Raw genomic sequence first — 16,745 nt, forward strand, 5'->3', positions numbered from 1 at the left:
TACTTGGATGCAATATTATGGATGGAGCAGACAGGAATGTGATAATATAGATTTAAAAAAAATACTATGTTTAATACAAGAAAATTGAATCGTCTAATGATCACGATGAATCTGCGAATTTTCAAACTTCAAACTTCGCTCATTGTAAAAAAAGGGATACTGATTTTAGATATAGAAAACATAAAAAAGACAGTATGGTTTGATGACCTTAGCCTGTTCCATATCATGGACATTATGTCAAAAATATACACTGCAATTTTATCCTGACTTTGTTCATGAGAAACATAAATTACAGGGATAATCCAAAGAGATTATTTATTTATGCCAAGCTATTATAATACATAAATCATTTACTATTTGTGTTTTGCACTTTACTATAGAATCGTAATTCTGTTAACTGTTGTATTTTTTTTCCAACCAATACACGTAATTTAATGAATCGCAATTTTACCTGCTCAAGGATATTTGTAGACCTTGATAGATGGATGTGCAAGAATGTAAACACGCATTATTGACGATCTAGGGAGGGGAGGGATTCAATTCAACACGCAAATAGTGTCTACATTAAATACATAAACAAAAGCCTATATTATACGTCCCACCGATTAAGCCGTTAGTCCCAGCTACATAAACATAAACTGCCTATTATATACGTCCCACTGCTGGGCACAGGCCTCCCCTCAATCAACCGGAGGGGGTATGGAGCATACTCCACCACGCTGCTCCACTGCGGGTTGGTGGAGGTGTTTTTACGGCTAATAGCCGGGACCAACGGCTTAACGTGCCTTCCGAAGCACGGAATCATCTTAGTTTTTCGGACAATCAGGTGATTCAAGCCTGAAAAGTCCTTACCAAACAAAGGACAGTCTCACAAAGTGATTTCGACAATGTCCCCATCGGGAATCGAACCCGGACCTCCAGATCATGAGCCTAACGCTCTAACCACTCGACCACGGAGGCTGTTAAGTTAGTCCCAGCTACTAGCCGTAAAATACTTCTACTAAGTCGCAGTTGACCAGGTGGTATATTATGCTCAATACCCCTTCCGGTTGATTGAGGAAAGACCTGTGCCAAGCAGTGGGACGTATATAGGCTGTTTATGTTATAAGTTGTATAATGGTGCCGATTCTGGCAGACGAAACTTAATTTTATTTCAATCTGACAGATCTAAACATAGCGCCGTCCTTTACTTACGACGAGTGTAAGACAGAGATAAAACTAGTTTTGAACTGTCCAACTAAATGAAAGTTAAGTTTCTGCTGCCAGAGTCTGCACGGCAAGTAGAAAGATATAAGATATTATGTGTCAAGTGTCGATTCTGCCTTCGCGGCACAGCAACTGCGCCGTGCGCTGCGCGAATTATATCAAGGGTTTCTACGTAGATAGCATTCACGGCGTCTATTGATGGAATCCCTCGATATAATTCCGCGACACCAATTTCTAATTCTTTTAACTTCTATAACACACGACGTTAGATAAAAAGATAAAGATTTTTATTATAAGTTTAGGTACAGTTATATATAATAGTTGCAGTTATAGTTGCAAATTACGCCTCACTATTTTTTTGAAATAACTTTAAACGTACAAGTAACATAACAATAACTTTATTTTTTTGACGTTAGTGAAGAAAGAGAGGAAACAATTATACATGTAATTAATGCACATTCTTGTACAAGGCAACAATCGGCATCGACTTCCTGTCGAAGACCATGTACCTGGAGGACCGCACGGTGCGGCTGCAGCTGTGGGACACGGCGGGCCAGGAGCGGTTCCGGTCGCTCATACCTTCCTACATTCGCGACTCCACCGTCGCTGTCGTCGTCTACGATATTACTAGTGAGTTGCATTTTTATCACCCACACCCCGCACACTATACATAACACCTCGTTTTACACAGACACTACACATTGACGTTATCGTACACGCGCATCGTGTGTGTGTGACGTCTGACGCCCAACCTAGCCGTTGGCGGGCAGCGGAGAGTTGCCGATCTATACGTAGTATTATTCTTTGTTCTATGATAATAGACTATACAATGACTCTCACTTTTAGCTCGCAGGTTCGAATCCTAGTACGGGCCTAAATTAATAATTTTCGAATCCACGTTTAGATCAGAAATAATTATCACGCGTTCATCGGTGAAGGAAAACTGAGGTGAGAGAAATTCATTTCAGAGGTATGTGACCTAACGTACATTGGGCTGGTTTTCCCTTCGCGGGTTGGAATGTCAGACAGGCAGTCGCTGCCACAAAAATCTGGACTTGTCAAATCTTCAGGTTAGGTAAGCGGACCTCGTGAGAAATGGAATAACACTAGGGAGATGGTGATAAGACTATACCGTGTACCTGGAAGACCGCACTCTCAATCTTTCATATTTTACTTTCACGAAGTGCGGTCCTGCCTGCACTGCGCGAATTACCTATATCGCGGGCCTTGACTAATACTCGTACGGCGTGTATCCACGTAGATAGCATTCGCTGCCTCGATATAATTCAAGATGCGCGCGGCGCGTCGCGGCTGCCGTGCCGCGAGGGCAGAACGATCAGATTCCAAATCAAACTATCATGGATGAGAGCCGTAGATAAAGTATTAACAACATCAGTCGAATCTATACCTAACTAGTTTTAAAAATACTAGTAAAGAAAACATCTGAAACTCATCATAAAAATGAAAATACCTATTTATCGTCCTCAAATTACATTTGTGAAGTGGCCAATAAAACTGACGGCTATTTCATAAACGGTGATCGAAACCTGTATTGGCGGGTCAATGAACTGTTTGAGCGAGTAGGTATTTTAGTATTCAAAACATACGAAGTACCTACTTGTTAACGCTTAATCAATCAAGAGTACTTGACCTAGCTTTTCCCGCGGCTTCAGTTCCGTGGTCTATTTACGTGGCTACCCCTTCGGGGATACAGGCGTGATGCTGTTGTTTTGGTGCCGAGGTATTCTCTCGTGTGGGTTGTGAAGATAATGACCAACCTCATCAACTCTGGACAGGGTTATTATTATATGAGACTTCAATAGATTTTTCGGAATATAAATCCTACGTCATTCGCTTGCCGGTAAAATAGCTTAAATATCAATAATTAACGAAATTACTAAGGAAATTGTATGACAAAATTTTGTCCGGCCAAGTAGGTAATGCCATCTGCCGCAAATCTACTACAATAAGTCATGAAAAAAAAATAAGAAAAAGTATGACAAAGTACACTATGACGTCATAGAATAACGTGATAAAATGTCGGAGTTATTATTACGTTTTTCTTGATTAAAATTCTTAAATAAGTTAACTAGAAAAAAGAAAATGTTTTTCGTTACTATTAGTTCTGTCTTTATTTAGTAATCAGAATATCATAATTTATCTTGACTCTAGTACACGACCCAATTCCGTAGTCTGCTTACCCCGGTGGGAATAGGCGTGAGTTTATGTATGTTTGTATCAATAGTTAAAATAGATTTTTACGATGCACGTCGCCAATTATCAAATTATCAGCTGTGAAAAATTACCACGGAAGTTTTTTCGCAATAAAGTTACAAGCTATCGATAAAGGAAAGGAAATTCGCAATATAACAGTAAATCGACTTGATTGAAAGTGAAAGAGAGGAGACTACGGCCGTCGAGTTGTTAACTTTTTATAACATGTCTGTCTTAACGGCCTCCGTGGTCCAGTGGTTGAGCGTTGGGCTCACGATCCGGAGGTCCCGGGTTCGAATCCCGGTGGGGACATAACACAAAAATCACTTTGTGATCCCTAGTTTGGTTAGGACATTACAGGCTGATCACCTGATTATCCGAAAATAAAATGGTCGGTGCTTCAGAAGGTACGTTAAGCTGTACCTATAGACAAGTTTTATTATAACTGCTTTCTTGGTTTAGTGCAAAGTATATTTGTGATACCACAAAAAAAAAAGTTTTCATTTCGAGCTCCTCCGTGCTTCGGAAGGCAAGTTATATCGTTGGTCCCGGCTGCATTAGCAGTCGTTAATAACCATCAATCCGCACTGGGCCCGCGTGATGGTTTAAGGCCCGATCTCCCTATCCATCCATAGGGAAGGCCCGTGCCCCAGCAGTGGGGACGTTAATGGGCTGATGATGATGATGTTTGTGATGTGTTTATTACATACACACGCGCGCAATTCCTAATGGGGTGGGTAGAGCTACATACAAAAAACAACTTGCAAACACTTGTTTCAAAGCAACATTAAATGAATAGGTAATTCTGTGTGTGTAGTCTTCGATGAGAGTGGAAGAAGCAAAGTGGTGTATCAGGATCGTAGCAAGTGGACTTCCGTTATCTCTGCCTACCCTAACGGGAAATAGGCGTCACCTTATGTATGTATTTGTGTTCTGCAAAATCATTAACCAATAAACCCATCTTCATCAAACCAATCACTAACCAATCTGTAAAGATTGAATTGTATTTGTTTGTTTTGTTTTGGTTTTCCCCGAAGGGTAAGGCAAAGGGAACTATGCCCATACAGCCATGTCTGACGTATTTTTTTCTTGATGATTAATGAAATGATGAAAGGTGATGATGATGAAACCTAAGCCCCCACCCTCGGAGTAGACTCCTACTCCGAACCCCAAACGAATTAACTCAAAAGTCCGCATAAACTTTTGAGTTATGAAGCGGCTTCCCGGCACGAAGCGAAAATAGGCAGATACACTTTGTTCACTGAATACTCCAATATAATAACACTCGCGAATGTCTTCCGACTAACTTAATGCGATTAACCACAAAACACCACTTCGTATTAATTATTTAGATTACTCAACGAAGAAAGCAACCGTCCCGTTCCCGTCTCCCGCCGAAAAGCCGATTGAATTGTAGCGTTGACAGCGACTCCCCGAACGGCGATTCCCGCTACGACGAGTCTGTTTACGGCGAGTGGCTTGACGTCGCGCGATTTTTTATTGTATAGTACAGTCATGGTAAAAACTGCGCAGTGGATCGCTGGGTAATGATGCCGCCGACGAACTGGCAAGGAGAGGATCAGACACCAGGGTATATGGACCCGAACCAATCCTGCCGATACCTTTCAGTCAGTTACGCTCGTGGGTACGGGACCATACCCAGCAACTACACAACGACAGATGGGCACAGCTGCCCACATGCAGACAGTCGAAGGATATCATGCCTATGATATCCAAGAGCTTCACTCGCCGACTGCTTTGCTTAAACCGCAATGACCTTCGAATAGTAGTGGGCAGTATTACGGGTCACTGCCCACTCAACAAGCACCTATTTAACTTAGGGATAACGGACAGCCCACTTTGCAGAGGCTGTCTGGACGCAGAAGAAACTGCCCCCCATGTAATCCTGGAATGCACGGGAGTGTCAGCACAACGGGTAAAAATCCTCAAAGGAATGGGGTCGCTCCGCGAAGCCTGTGAAAACCCCAGGAGGCTTCTGAGCTTCTGGAAGGAGATAGGTTGGCTTACGTAGTCAACAATTACACGCATAATGGGCCATCTTAGAGTCTAAATGCGGAAAACAGAGCCCACTAACATAACATAACATAACATAACATGGTAAAAACTGTTTGAAAATCAGCATTTCATCAATTAGGTAATGATTTTTTTAGGAATTAAACCAGCTAGACTAAAATTAGAAAATAAAAAAGCAACGAATATTCGTTTTTCGTATTTTGTAGGTGCCTTTGGGCATTTTTGGTCGGTTAATCGGTTGGTGACCTAAACAGAAACAGGTTTATTAGGTCTAGAACCTAGTAAATCAATGTAATCTAGACTGAACACAGGTCGAATGAGGGGCATTCCAGGCTACGTTCCAGATTTACGTGTAAATTATCTATTTTCTTATTACTCAGGTACATAATTATTCAAAATTATAATGTAATGGCAGAAGCATAGAAATAATTGTTGCTTGATATTTGGATCACATTATGTATAAATTATGTTGCTACTTAGCTACCTATATTGCTTCACTTTATTTAATAATGGATGGAAGATGTGATTGTGCCTGGGTGTAATAACAAGGGTCATAATTTATACCAAAAAGCAGAGATAAAAGATGCATATGTCTGTTATCCATGAAATTAGAAGGTCTTCTTCTGTCGTGTGGGTTGTGAGGTGTAACCGAAGTAGTAACCGGGACCAACGGCTTAACGTGCCTTCTGAAACACTGTTTATCTTACTTTCGGACAATCAGGTGATCAGCCTGTAATGTCCTAACCAAATTAGGGATCACAAAATGAATTTTGTGATATATCCCCAATGGGATTTGAACCGGGGATCTTCAGATCGTGAGCTCCACGCTCAAACCTCTGGACCACGGAAGCCGTTATTAGAAGGTTGAACGAAGGGAAATCTTTACAGCGCCAATTACGTATATTGTTTTTCGGTCCATTATTAGACCTGGAAACCTCAAAATGTTGGTTGAACATGACGTAGGATGGTACAGTTCACAATCGATAGGAATTTGTTTGTCGGCCTTCGCGAGACGACGCCAAATATTTGCGTCACCCAGTCACCCAGGCGTTGGGGGTACACCGAATCCTTAGGTACTGAATTATTTACTTTCTATGTAGTGTTGTTCATTTGTATACGTATGTTTACGTAATGGCGCAGGCTTGTGATGATGCGAGTCCACGATTTCGAGCAACAGCGCACGGCAGACCTCGACGCTAAACATGACGAGTTGAAGGCCCGTCCACCTGCCGCTATTCATTATAATTACCGAAACGATATGCTCACGTGCCCTCTCTGTGCGAGGGTTACCGGGTGAGAGCCCTCAGCGCTCCCCATTTGTCCGGCCAAGTAGTTAATCCCATCTGCGGCAGATCGCGGGAGTTCACTGTGAAGATAGGCTAACGGCCTCCGTGGTCCAGTGGTTTGAGCGTTGGGCTCACGATCCGGAGGTCCCGGGTTCAAGTCCCGGTGGGGACACATCACGAAAATCACTTTGTGATCCCTAGTTTGGTTATAAGCTATAGGACATTACAGGCTGATCACCTGATTGTCCGAAAGAAAGATGATCCGTGCTTCGGAAGGCACGTTAGGCTTAACGTGCCTATTTCCCACAGGGGTAAGTTAGGTATTTTTGACGTGAGTTATCGTTGATTTGCTTTGGGAGCGCGCTCACCCTCAACCAATTCGCCGGGGTAAGCAGAGACAGATGAAATGTTATTAAAAAACAAAAAAAAAAACTTATAAAAATACGTACTTATCTACTGATTTCTAGTATAGCTAAAGTAAGTCGTCTGACATAAGGCTGAATGGCTGACGGCCTCCGTGGTCCAGTGGTTGAGCGTTGGGCTCACGATCCGGAGGTCCCAGGTTCGAATCCCGGTGGGGACATTTCACAAAAACCACTTTGTGATCCCTAGTTTGGTTAGGACATTACAGGCTGATCACCTGATTGTCCAAAAAGCAAGATGATCCGTGCTTCGGAAGGCACGTTAAGCCGTTGGTCCCGGTTACTACTTACTGATGTAAGTAAGTATGAAGCCCATTTTACCCGTGGTCCCGGTGAATCGACCCATTACCGGGTCCACGGTTAATTTTATTTACCCGTTGACCAATGACACTAGGGATTATTACATAGGTATGTATTTATCGATTATTGAAAATACGATACTACACATCCAAAGGTTTATTAAACTTTTCTTCCTGTTTTGCCAGTTATGATCTCTGTCGAGAGTTTTCACTTGTCATAGTAAAATAAAGAAAATATATTTGACAACTACGTACAACAATTCCATGGTTGCGGTTGAATTTGAAACATTGTTTGTCGTGTGCGCTGTCTTGTTCTAGTATTTGTTTTAATTTGCAAAGATGGAAAATAATTTTAAAATAATCAGCAGGAAAAAAGGCCAAAATGTATAAAATATCTTTATCTCCTTAGTCCTTTAGTTGCAGCCTCACGTAATTGATGGATTGGATTTATTTATTTTTATCGACTGATCTGCTATCAATTTATCAATTAGCAATCCCTAGTGTCATTGGTCAACGGGTAAATAAAATTAACCGTGGTCCCGTTAATGGGTCACCTTAACGGGACCACGGTTAAAGAGGGAGTCGTTACATGAGCCATGTCAGGGGCCTTTGGCGGCTCAATGATAACCCTGACACCAGGGTTGTTGAGGTTGGTAATTCACCTCACAACCCACACGATAGAAGAAGAATAAGGCTGAACTATGTAAAAGCTGAAACGACACGTGTCTGCATGTAAAACTGCTGTTTTTCTCTTTTAGTTAGTTTTAGCTGAAAATGTACTATTAAATATGACTTATGTTCATGCTTGATTAGGCACGGCTAACGAGGAAATGGAGTAAATATGAATATTCACTACTACCATTCGATATGTATTCGGAAATAATTTCGTGTTATTTGAAAACAAGATGTTAGCTCTGCCGCTCACGTAATATTATTTCGTTGTTTGCGAGTAATCTTCGGAACTATTGAAACATGATGTTTTCTTTTTCTTTAACATAACATAAAATCCCAATGTAGGGGTTATACTTTATATAAAAAAACGAAACCCCTGAAACGATGGCGCGATGATCTCGACGGTTATCGAAAAGACTGGATAGAGCTCGCACAGAACCGGGATACTTTGAAAGACATGGGGGAAGCCTTTGGCCAGCAGTGGGATCACACAGGCTAATAATAATATATAAAAAAAAATCTTAAACGTTTGTGTACCTTTAACAAACAATGAAACCAATAAAACAAAAAAAAAACACGAAAAAAAATCTTATACTTAGTGGAAGTTTATGGAGATCCACGCATGCTAAGTAGCTGGCGGAAAGCCAGTAGGTACCATTGTATCTATATTTTTATTTTATGAGCCATGTCAGGGGCCTATGGCGGCTTAGTACTAACCCTGACACCAGGGTTGATGGGGGTAGGTAATTCACCTCACAATCCACACGGTAGAAGGAGAAGACCTTTGTAACCACCACTGGTGTATGACGAAAAGCACAAAGATTTTATTTTTGTCCTTGACTACGGGAGCGCGAACGCGCGTATGAAAAGATAATCAATGTAGTATACGGAAGACTAGTGTGTCAAGATCGAATGAACTGGATCAAATCCGTAGTCTCTCAGTTTTCTTATGCCAAATAGAAGTAACTTAAATCATCACCAGCCCATTAACGTTCCCACTGCTGGATCACGAGCCTTCCCTACGGATGGATAGGGAGATCGGGCCGGATCGGGAGAAGTAACTTAAATAGCCATACCAAATTGGAGATGTCCTTAGAAAAAGTTCAATAAGATCTAGGTACTCTGAACCGGCGTGCATGTATGAAACGGTTGATGAATGTGGAGGAAGCAAGAGAAGTGTGGCAGGATCTAAGCAAATGGAATTCCATAGTCTCTGCTTACGTCGTGAGTTTATATATGCATGTTTGTTTATTAGGTACACAAACAGATAATAGATAACACATAGCCGAACGTAACGTATTTTGCTCATATTTTTCTCTCGTAGAAGTATTATGAGGAAAACGGTCCTCAAACTTATCTCTACCTGCAGTGAACCGCGGGGGTCACGACCCTCGCGTCCATAAAATAACCAAAAATGTTCGTTTACAGTTTGAAATATACATAGTTTGAAACCTAGGAAAGAACGTGATAGTTTTTATCACCGAAATCAAACAACCCGCAGCGAAGCAGCGTGGTGGAGTATGGAGGCCACATCGAAGCAATTAATCTAGAAAAGCAATATTGCAATTTGACACTTGCGCATATGTGTGTGCGCAACGTGAATTGCTTAGATGTGGCCTTTTTAACCCCCCAGAAATGTTTTTTCTTTAGAATCTAATTTTCAGTCGTGAGTAAAAAGTTTCCATTTGTACTCGACATCAATCTTTAGGCCCAAGTCATTTCGGATTAAAGGCTCCATTTCACGTCGCGAGCAATATCCCACGATGAATGACATGGGTCAAATTGCCCAATCTAGAAGCTTCTATCCGAGTGTTATATCAAATCTTACGAGATTCGTCGTTTTCAAATCTGCGGGTAACTTTCTAGAATGACAAAATTAGAAGACAATTTTGAGGACAGTCACTTCAAATTTTACCTGATGTTTGAATCTGACTTGATGTTGCGTGTAATTTAACTAATTAATTACATTATACACGACGATACGGCTCACTATCACCTTGGGCTAACAGGAAGCTCGGTGAGGTGTGGGTACTAAGTTCATCTTGCGATGGGTGTACCTCTGACTACCCCAATTGTTATATAGTCGTGAGCGTTTTATGTTATGTAATATTCCTTATTATGCTGGACTGGAAGCGAATAAAAGCAGCAGCATGTCTTCCCGGGCATGTTGTAAAGTGTCGGTGAGGCGTGGGTACTTAGTTCATCTCGCGATGGATGTACCTCTGTCTACCCCAATTGGGATATAGTGTTAGTGACATCGTAACGAAAATTTTGAGGGATGATTCAGACCATGACTCTGAGTTGATATAAAGTGGAATTTTCCGTGGCAAAAGTATGGAACTGAAAATAATTTAAAAAGCACCAAAATTTTCTTAAATTTTCCAACAGGTCATTTCACTTGATATTATTTCAGAGTCAGGGTCTGAATCATCCCTCAAAATGTCAGTGACATCCTAACGAATACTGAGGGGTCAGTATTCGTTAGGATGTCACTGACACCCTATATGTAGGTACTCCATCTAGCTGCTCGAGTTTCTGGAATTTTCTGTGCTAGCTTTACAGTTGTCGGTTTTAAGGCCCTCGTAACTCACTAAGCTTGCCTTTACGACTTCTAGCATGTGCCAATGGCCGGGACCTATCTCTTGAAGTAGAAAATGCTATATTATTACTTTCTACTTTGTATTCTAGATGATACAGCTTCAAATACTTGAACAGCGGTAGTAGATTTTTTATGAAAATAATCTTAAATTACATTTCGTATTTAACTGTCTGTCGTCGTCTGTTTTTCCAACTCGTTATAATCTGGGAGTCTTCAAGGCTAGAGTGAACAGGCATTTGCTAGGTAGCGTGATCCACCTTAGACCACAGGTGAGATTGTAGTGAAAACTAGTGCCTATTTTATTAGGCCGGAACCACTAAACAATTGAATTCGACGTTCGATTTTGAGTTTGAATTCATGTTTGGATCATAGATAATTGATATCATATGGTTTCCAGGCCTAGTGCCCGGTTAATGGAAATAGTGGACTAAAGCCTAGCCATTTTGGCTATTGCCAAAATAGCAATAGTGGTGTGGTGTTTAAACTCTACACCTCTGCCTACCCCTTCGGGATTACAGGCATGATGACTTTGTTATGTCTTTGTTTGTGCAGATTTGCCTGGTTTCAAAAGTGTTTTGTAGGAACGTCGATTTCATTAGTTTTATAATTCACCAGCTGTGCTGTTGTCTGCGATTTCATCTGCATGGAATTTGCCTTAGGCGTTGTGTTGGATTTCCAAAACCCACCAAAAATAACATAACAAATACTTAATTTGCCTACATTATAAATGCACATCACAAGCGTATTTTAACAACCTCCGTGGTCCAGTGGTTGAGCGTTGGGCTCACGATACGGAGGTCCCGGGTTCGATTCCCAGTGGGGACTTATCACAAAATTTACTTTTATGGTCCCTAGTTTGGTTAGGATATTACTGACTGATCACGAGATTGTCCGAAAGTAAGATGATCCGTGCTTCGAAAGGCACGTTAAGCCGTTGGTCCCGGTTACTACTTACTGACGTAAGTAAGTAGTCGTTACATGAGCCATGTCAGGGGCTTTGGCGGCTCAATAGTAACCCTGACACCAGGGTTGATGAGATTGGTACTCCACCTCAAAATCCACACGATATAAGAAGAGGACAAGCGTATTATAACATACATAAAATCACGCGTATTTCACACCGGGGTAAGCAGAAACTATGGAATTCCATTTGTTTCGATCCTGACACATTTCTCTCGCTTCATCAATCGTTTCATACACGCACGCCAATTCATAGATCGTACTGAAACTAAGGATATCTCAATTTTTTTGTTATATTCATGAAATAACTAATTATTATTTATAATTTATTTTTTATGAAAGGAAGATTTGATCGCCGCGATGCAACCGCATCGTGCGTAGCGCGAATTATATCGACGGTTTCAATTTCAACCAATAGACGCAGCAAATGATATCTATGTAGATAGAAGCCATAAGGCTATTGGTCAAAGCCAATGATATTATTCCCGTTCCGCGACGGCTGTGCTATATTGACGATTTAAAAATTGACGATTCAAAGTGTATCTATGTTACCTACTGAATAAAGATTTTTTGAAGTCGAATTTCTGAATTTGAATATTCCGTCTTTCTACTCCCAGCGGTTTTGGCTGTGTGTATGATATATCAGTCAGTTGCTTCTTCAATATTACTTTAGATTACTTTGTATTATTAAGTATTTTACGAAACAATTTCAGTAAGAGATCTTCGTAAAGAAGTTGGTTAATAATTATTCGGAGTTGGAAGTTGAGTGTTTCGCCGCAACTTCCAAATTTTATTCGCCTTTGGGAACTTTGGCAATACGTACACATTTTAGCTTAACGAATTTATTTGGGTATAAGTACTACTTATATTGCGTTGTATGCTATGATGTATTTTTGCGATAGTCGTTTTCCAACTCATCATCTCCCTAGCGTTATACCGTTTTTCACAGGGTCTGCTTACATAACCTGAAAATTTGACAGGTCCGGTTTTTTACAGAAGCGACTATCTGTACGACCTGCGAAGGGAAAACCAGCACAATACAGGTTAGGTCACATACCTCCGAAAATGCATTTCTCGGGAATGCGAGTTTGTTCACGATGTTTTCCTTCACCGCTGAGCACGTGATAATCATTTATGATCCAAACATGAATTCGAAAAACAAATTCGACAACCACTGGTTTAGGACTGTGCTGGATTCGAGCCTGTGATCTCAAAGTGAGAGGCAAGCGTTCTACCAACTACCTGGGCTCCTCGTTTCCCACTGAAGGTGTAAAACTTCGCGAGTCGAGCGAAACTATTACTTTTTTATGGAGGCAAGAGTCAGGCTGTTGCCCTATTACATTACGCGATTCATCAGGCCCAGGGTATATAATGTACGGCAAAATATAAATGTTTCTTTCTTTAAATCGCCCACCCTTTCCTAATGTCTAATTTATCTCTAGATCGAATTTCATCAAACTCGCTTTAGTTGTGTTGGCGTGAAAGTGTAACAGACAGAGTTACTTTCGCAGTTGACGTTAAAAGTACACAATTATTGTATAAATAAGTAGTAAAAGATGCCTTTGCGATTCATTATTAGTGTCACGGTTGTGAGTTTACCTATACAGGGTGTCATACCTATACAGGGTGTCATACCTATACAGGGTGTCATACCTATACAGGGTGTCATACCTATACAGGGTGTCAGTGACACCGTAACGAATTGTAAGGGGGATAATTCAGACCACGATTCTGAGTAAAATATTAAGTGGTATTTTCCGTCGCAAAATTCATGTTTCTTTTAATTATTTTCAATTCTATTTTTGTAAAATTACACTTGATATTAACTGAAAATAATGAGTTGAATTACCCATACAAGTGCGTATGAGTGTTAGTGACATCGTAACTAATACTAAGGGGGATGACTCATATCATGATTGTGAGTTGATATCATAGTGGAATTTCATGTCGGAAAATTAATGAAAACTAACACCATAGGTTATATATTAGGTTTACTTTTTACGGTTTTTTAGGTTTTTTTTTTTGTTTTTTTTGAGAAGTGTGTCAGGATCGAAACAAATGGAATTCTATAGTCTCTGCTTACCCTGGTGGGAAATAGGCGTGAGTTTATGTATGTGAATGTATGTATGTATGTTACTTTTTAACGATTATTCTAGACATATTTTTCTCTTACCCAGTACCAGTAAGATAAAGCGATAAACCGTGGAATTGCTCGTGAAACTGCTGGAGTGAAATACAAGGGAAACTTAATGGAAATAACGAGCTGGAAGAAAAATATTTTATTATACGCTTGTTTAATGTAGCGCACGTTAAATTGTTTCAGCTTATTCTTGCTTTTATTTAAGAAGGTTACAATTTTACTACTGGAGCCTTAGCCTAACTGGTAACGATATTATGACAAACGACAGTGACAAAATTGTATGGCCTAGATATATAAGGTCATGTTACTATAGAATTGGGTAGTTCCCTAGTTCAAACATATAAAGATAAATTATGAAATGCTGATTACTAAACGACACAAACTAAAGACAGATCTAATGGTGACAAAAGGTGTGGTGACGTTTACTTGTTTCTATTTAACTTATTTGTTTGTGTTGTGGTAAAGATAGCTTCGATAGCTCCAGTGGTGTACGTAAACATAGGTCGCGTTGGTTGTTTGAGCGAAAAGGGCGGTTATGCAAAAATATCCTACAGACAAGTAACAGAGGGAAGGTGGGAAAAACTTACAGATGCGCTGCAAAACGGAGATTTATATCCCCGGGGACACCGTTGCTCGACGAGGGCCCTCGGAGATGATGATTTAGATGGCTGCGTGCACTTTTATGATGATAATTGTATTTTGTTTGGTCGGCCGACACTCTCACGCATGGTTGTTGAAGCAAGAAAAGAATGAATGATTCGGAAATTTGAGTGAGCGTGTTCGATGAATGAGTGAGCGCCGCCGGGTGATAGGAAAGGGTAGGAAGCGGGAATTACTGATACTTGAACATTATTTATAAATTTTAATAAAGAAAAAAATAATAATAAGTGCGACATTTTGTTACGTTTTTGTATGAGGTTGTTATATTATTGTTATATTAAGTTAATTATTATATACTCAATATAATACGAGTACGAGTATATAATGCTGTGGGCGCCATTGCACTCGCGTCAGACAGAGTACTGCCGGGCGGAAGGCAATTCATATTTTTCCCTAAAAAAGTAGCATGAAGAATGATACACCGTCTCGACTGAGAGCGTGGCTCTAAAATTAGTGATGTAATAATAAATGTGGGATATAGAAATAACATATTTTAAATATCTTTACTCCTTATATTTTAACAAAATCCTCTAACCCGACCGACATGACATCGCACCATCGACTCGCCTTTCTTACTTTTTAAAACTGCCTTACGTCCCATTTATTTACCATCCTCCTCTCATACCATAAACAATCAAATCCCCATTCATTATCCTTCCATAGTATTCTCACTTTCCTACATAAAATACATATTTACCAAAATATACCTAACCATATTCCAAAGAAACTGTAATGTCTCCTGAGAGTCTAAGTCCGAATCTGATAACGTAGTATGGTAACGGGTCCCTAATGTAATAACAATAATTATACTCGTGCTTCGTCCTCGAGATTAGCATAAGATACATGTAGTAGCACATACGGTGTCGCCTTATCGCACTGTTTAGTTGAGAAATATAAAACAAAAAATGTCAAAAAGTGGCGGGTAGATTGTTTCCCGCTCAGTTAGTAATCCACATTTCGTCATTCACAGTACAGTGCTCCGCCGGTTCGCACGTATTACTTTAATTTTTTCAAGCCAATAATTAAATAGTGTAAAGTTCTTTAATATGGGAAAAAGGAAGCGTGAACGTGACGACGATTACGATTATATTAAGAAAAAAATGAAGAAACTCGAAAGGAAATTAAAAAAAGCCCGGAAGAATCATAGTGATACGTCTTCTACATCATCGAGGAATGCACCGTCAATCGAAGAAGGTTAGTTACATCTGCTTGTACTATTATGTGCATTGGCGTTATGTATTCTTATTGCGGGTAATTCGAGGGGTTACCACTTAAGAATGTAAACGCAGTTTATATCACGTATAAGTTGGAATTGCGGGCAGTTTGAGGGGCTGTCACTTTTCTAATCAGCGTGAACTCGTAAACGTGATGCGGGCATCCATACCGGGTTGTCACTTCACAATAAGAGTGCAGAATGTAACAGTTTATTTTATGCTACGATCGTTTTAATGATCTTTAGTGTTGCGGGCAATTATACCGGGTTGTCACTTCACTTTATAACATCAAATAATTGTATTTGAGAGGATTACATTTACAATTAAGATATCTATTAAAAGATATATATTTTTTCAACAAAAAAAAAAAAAATCCATATACCTACTTGTTTACTTTCTGTCTTTACAGACGGTCCACCGATTGTAGGAAACAATTATGATATTATATCTAGTGAGGAAGAAGTACTGGAGTCGAGTCGATCGAACTTACCTAGCAATAATGAGGTCGGAGACACATTGCCGTTATTAACAACTGCTTCTGATGACGAACCATTACCATCAACGAGTGCCGGCACCGCACCGGCGCCCGCCGATCTTCCTAATGAGCTGCTGCCGGGTCCAGAGCTTAACGATGAAATCTTAGCGATACTAGGAGATGACCTATCAGTTGTCAAGGAATATGGAAATGACATTCAGGCGGACTTGGCGTTACGGCTTAAGCACCTGCTTACTCAGGGAATGCCCAAAGAGATTCGGAAGGAGTTACATGACAGATATTTACCACCTGGTAATTGTAATTGTGTTGGCGCTCCTGAACTTAATCTTGAAGTTAAGGCTGCTATACCCGATGTTATATATAAAAGAGACCGAAGCATCCAAGCGAAACAGAAACAAGTCGGTTGTGCAATTTCATGTATTAGTGAAGCTTTAACAATATTGTTATCTCGAGAGAATAAGGACACACAGATTATCAAACTCTTAATGGATGGAAGTCGACTTTTGTGTGATTGTCAACATGCTGATTCAGTCACGCGGCGTA

At 40.2% G+C, this 16,745-nt stretch overlaps 1 protein-coding gene across 2 annotated transcripts in view; it reads left to right on the plus strand.

The window, feature by feature from the left end:
• The window catches only part of LOC126378890 (ras-related protein Rab6), a 37,372-nt gene that overhangs the window by 1,978 nt on the left and 18,649 nt on the right, over nucleotides 1-16,745 (plus strand). For both annotated transcript variants that reach the window (XM_050027388.1, XM_050027396.1), the window contains exon 3: nucleotides 1,677-1,836. In XM_050027388.1, the coding sequence (XP_049883345.1) occupies nucleotides 1,677-1,836 (160 nt within the window). The remainder of the gene's footprint in view (nucleotides 1-1,676; nucleotides 1,837-16,745) is intronic.

The sequence above is a fragment of the Pectinophora gossypiella genome, chromosome 2 (genome assembly GCF_024362695.1).
Source record: "Pectinophora gossypiella chromosome 2, ilPecGoss1.1, whole genome shotgun sequence".
Taxonomy (NCBI): Eukaryota; Metazoa; Arthropoda; class Insecta; order Lepidoptera; family Gelechiidae; genus Pectinophora; species Pectinophora gossypiella.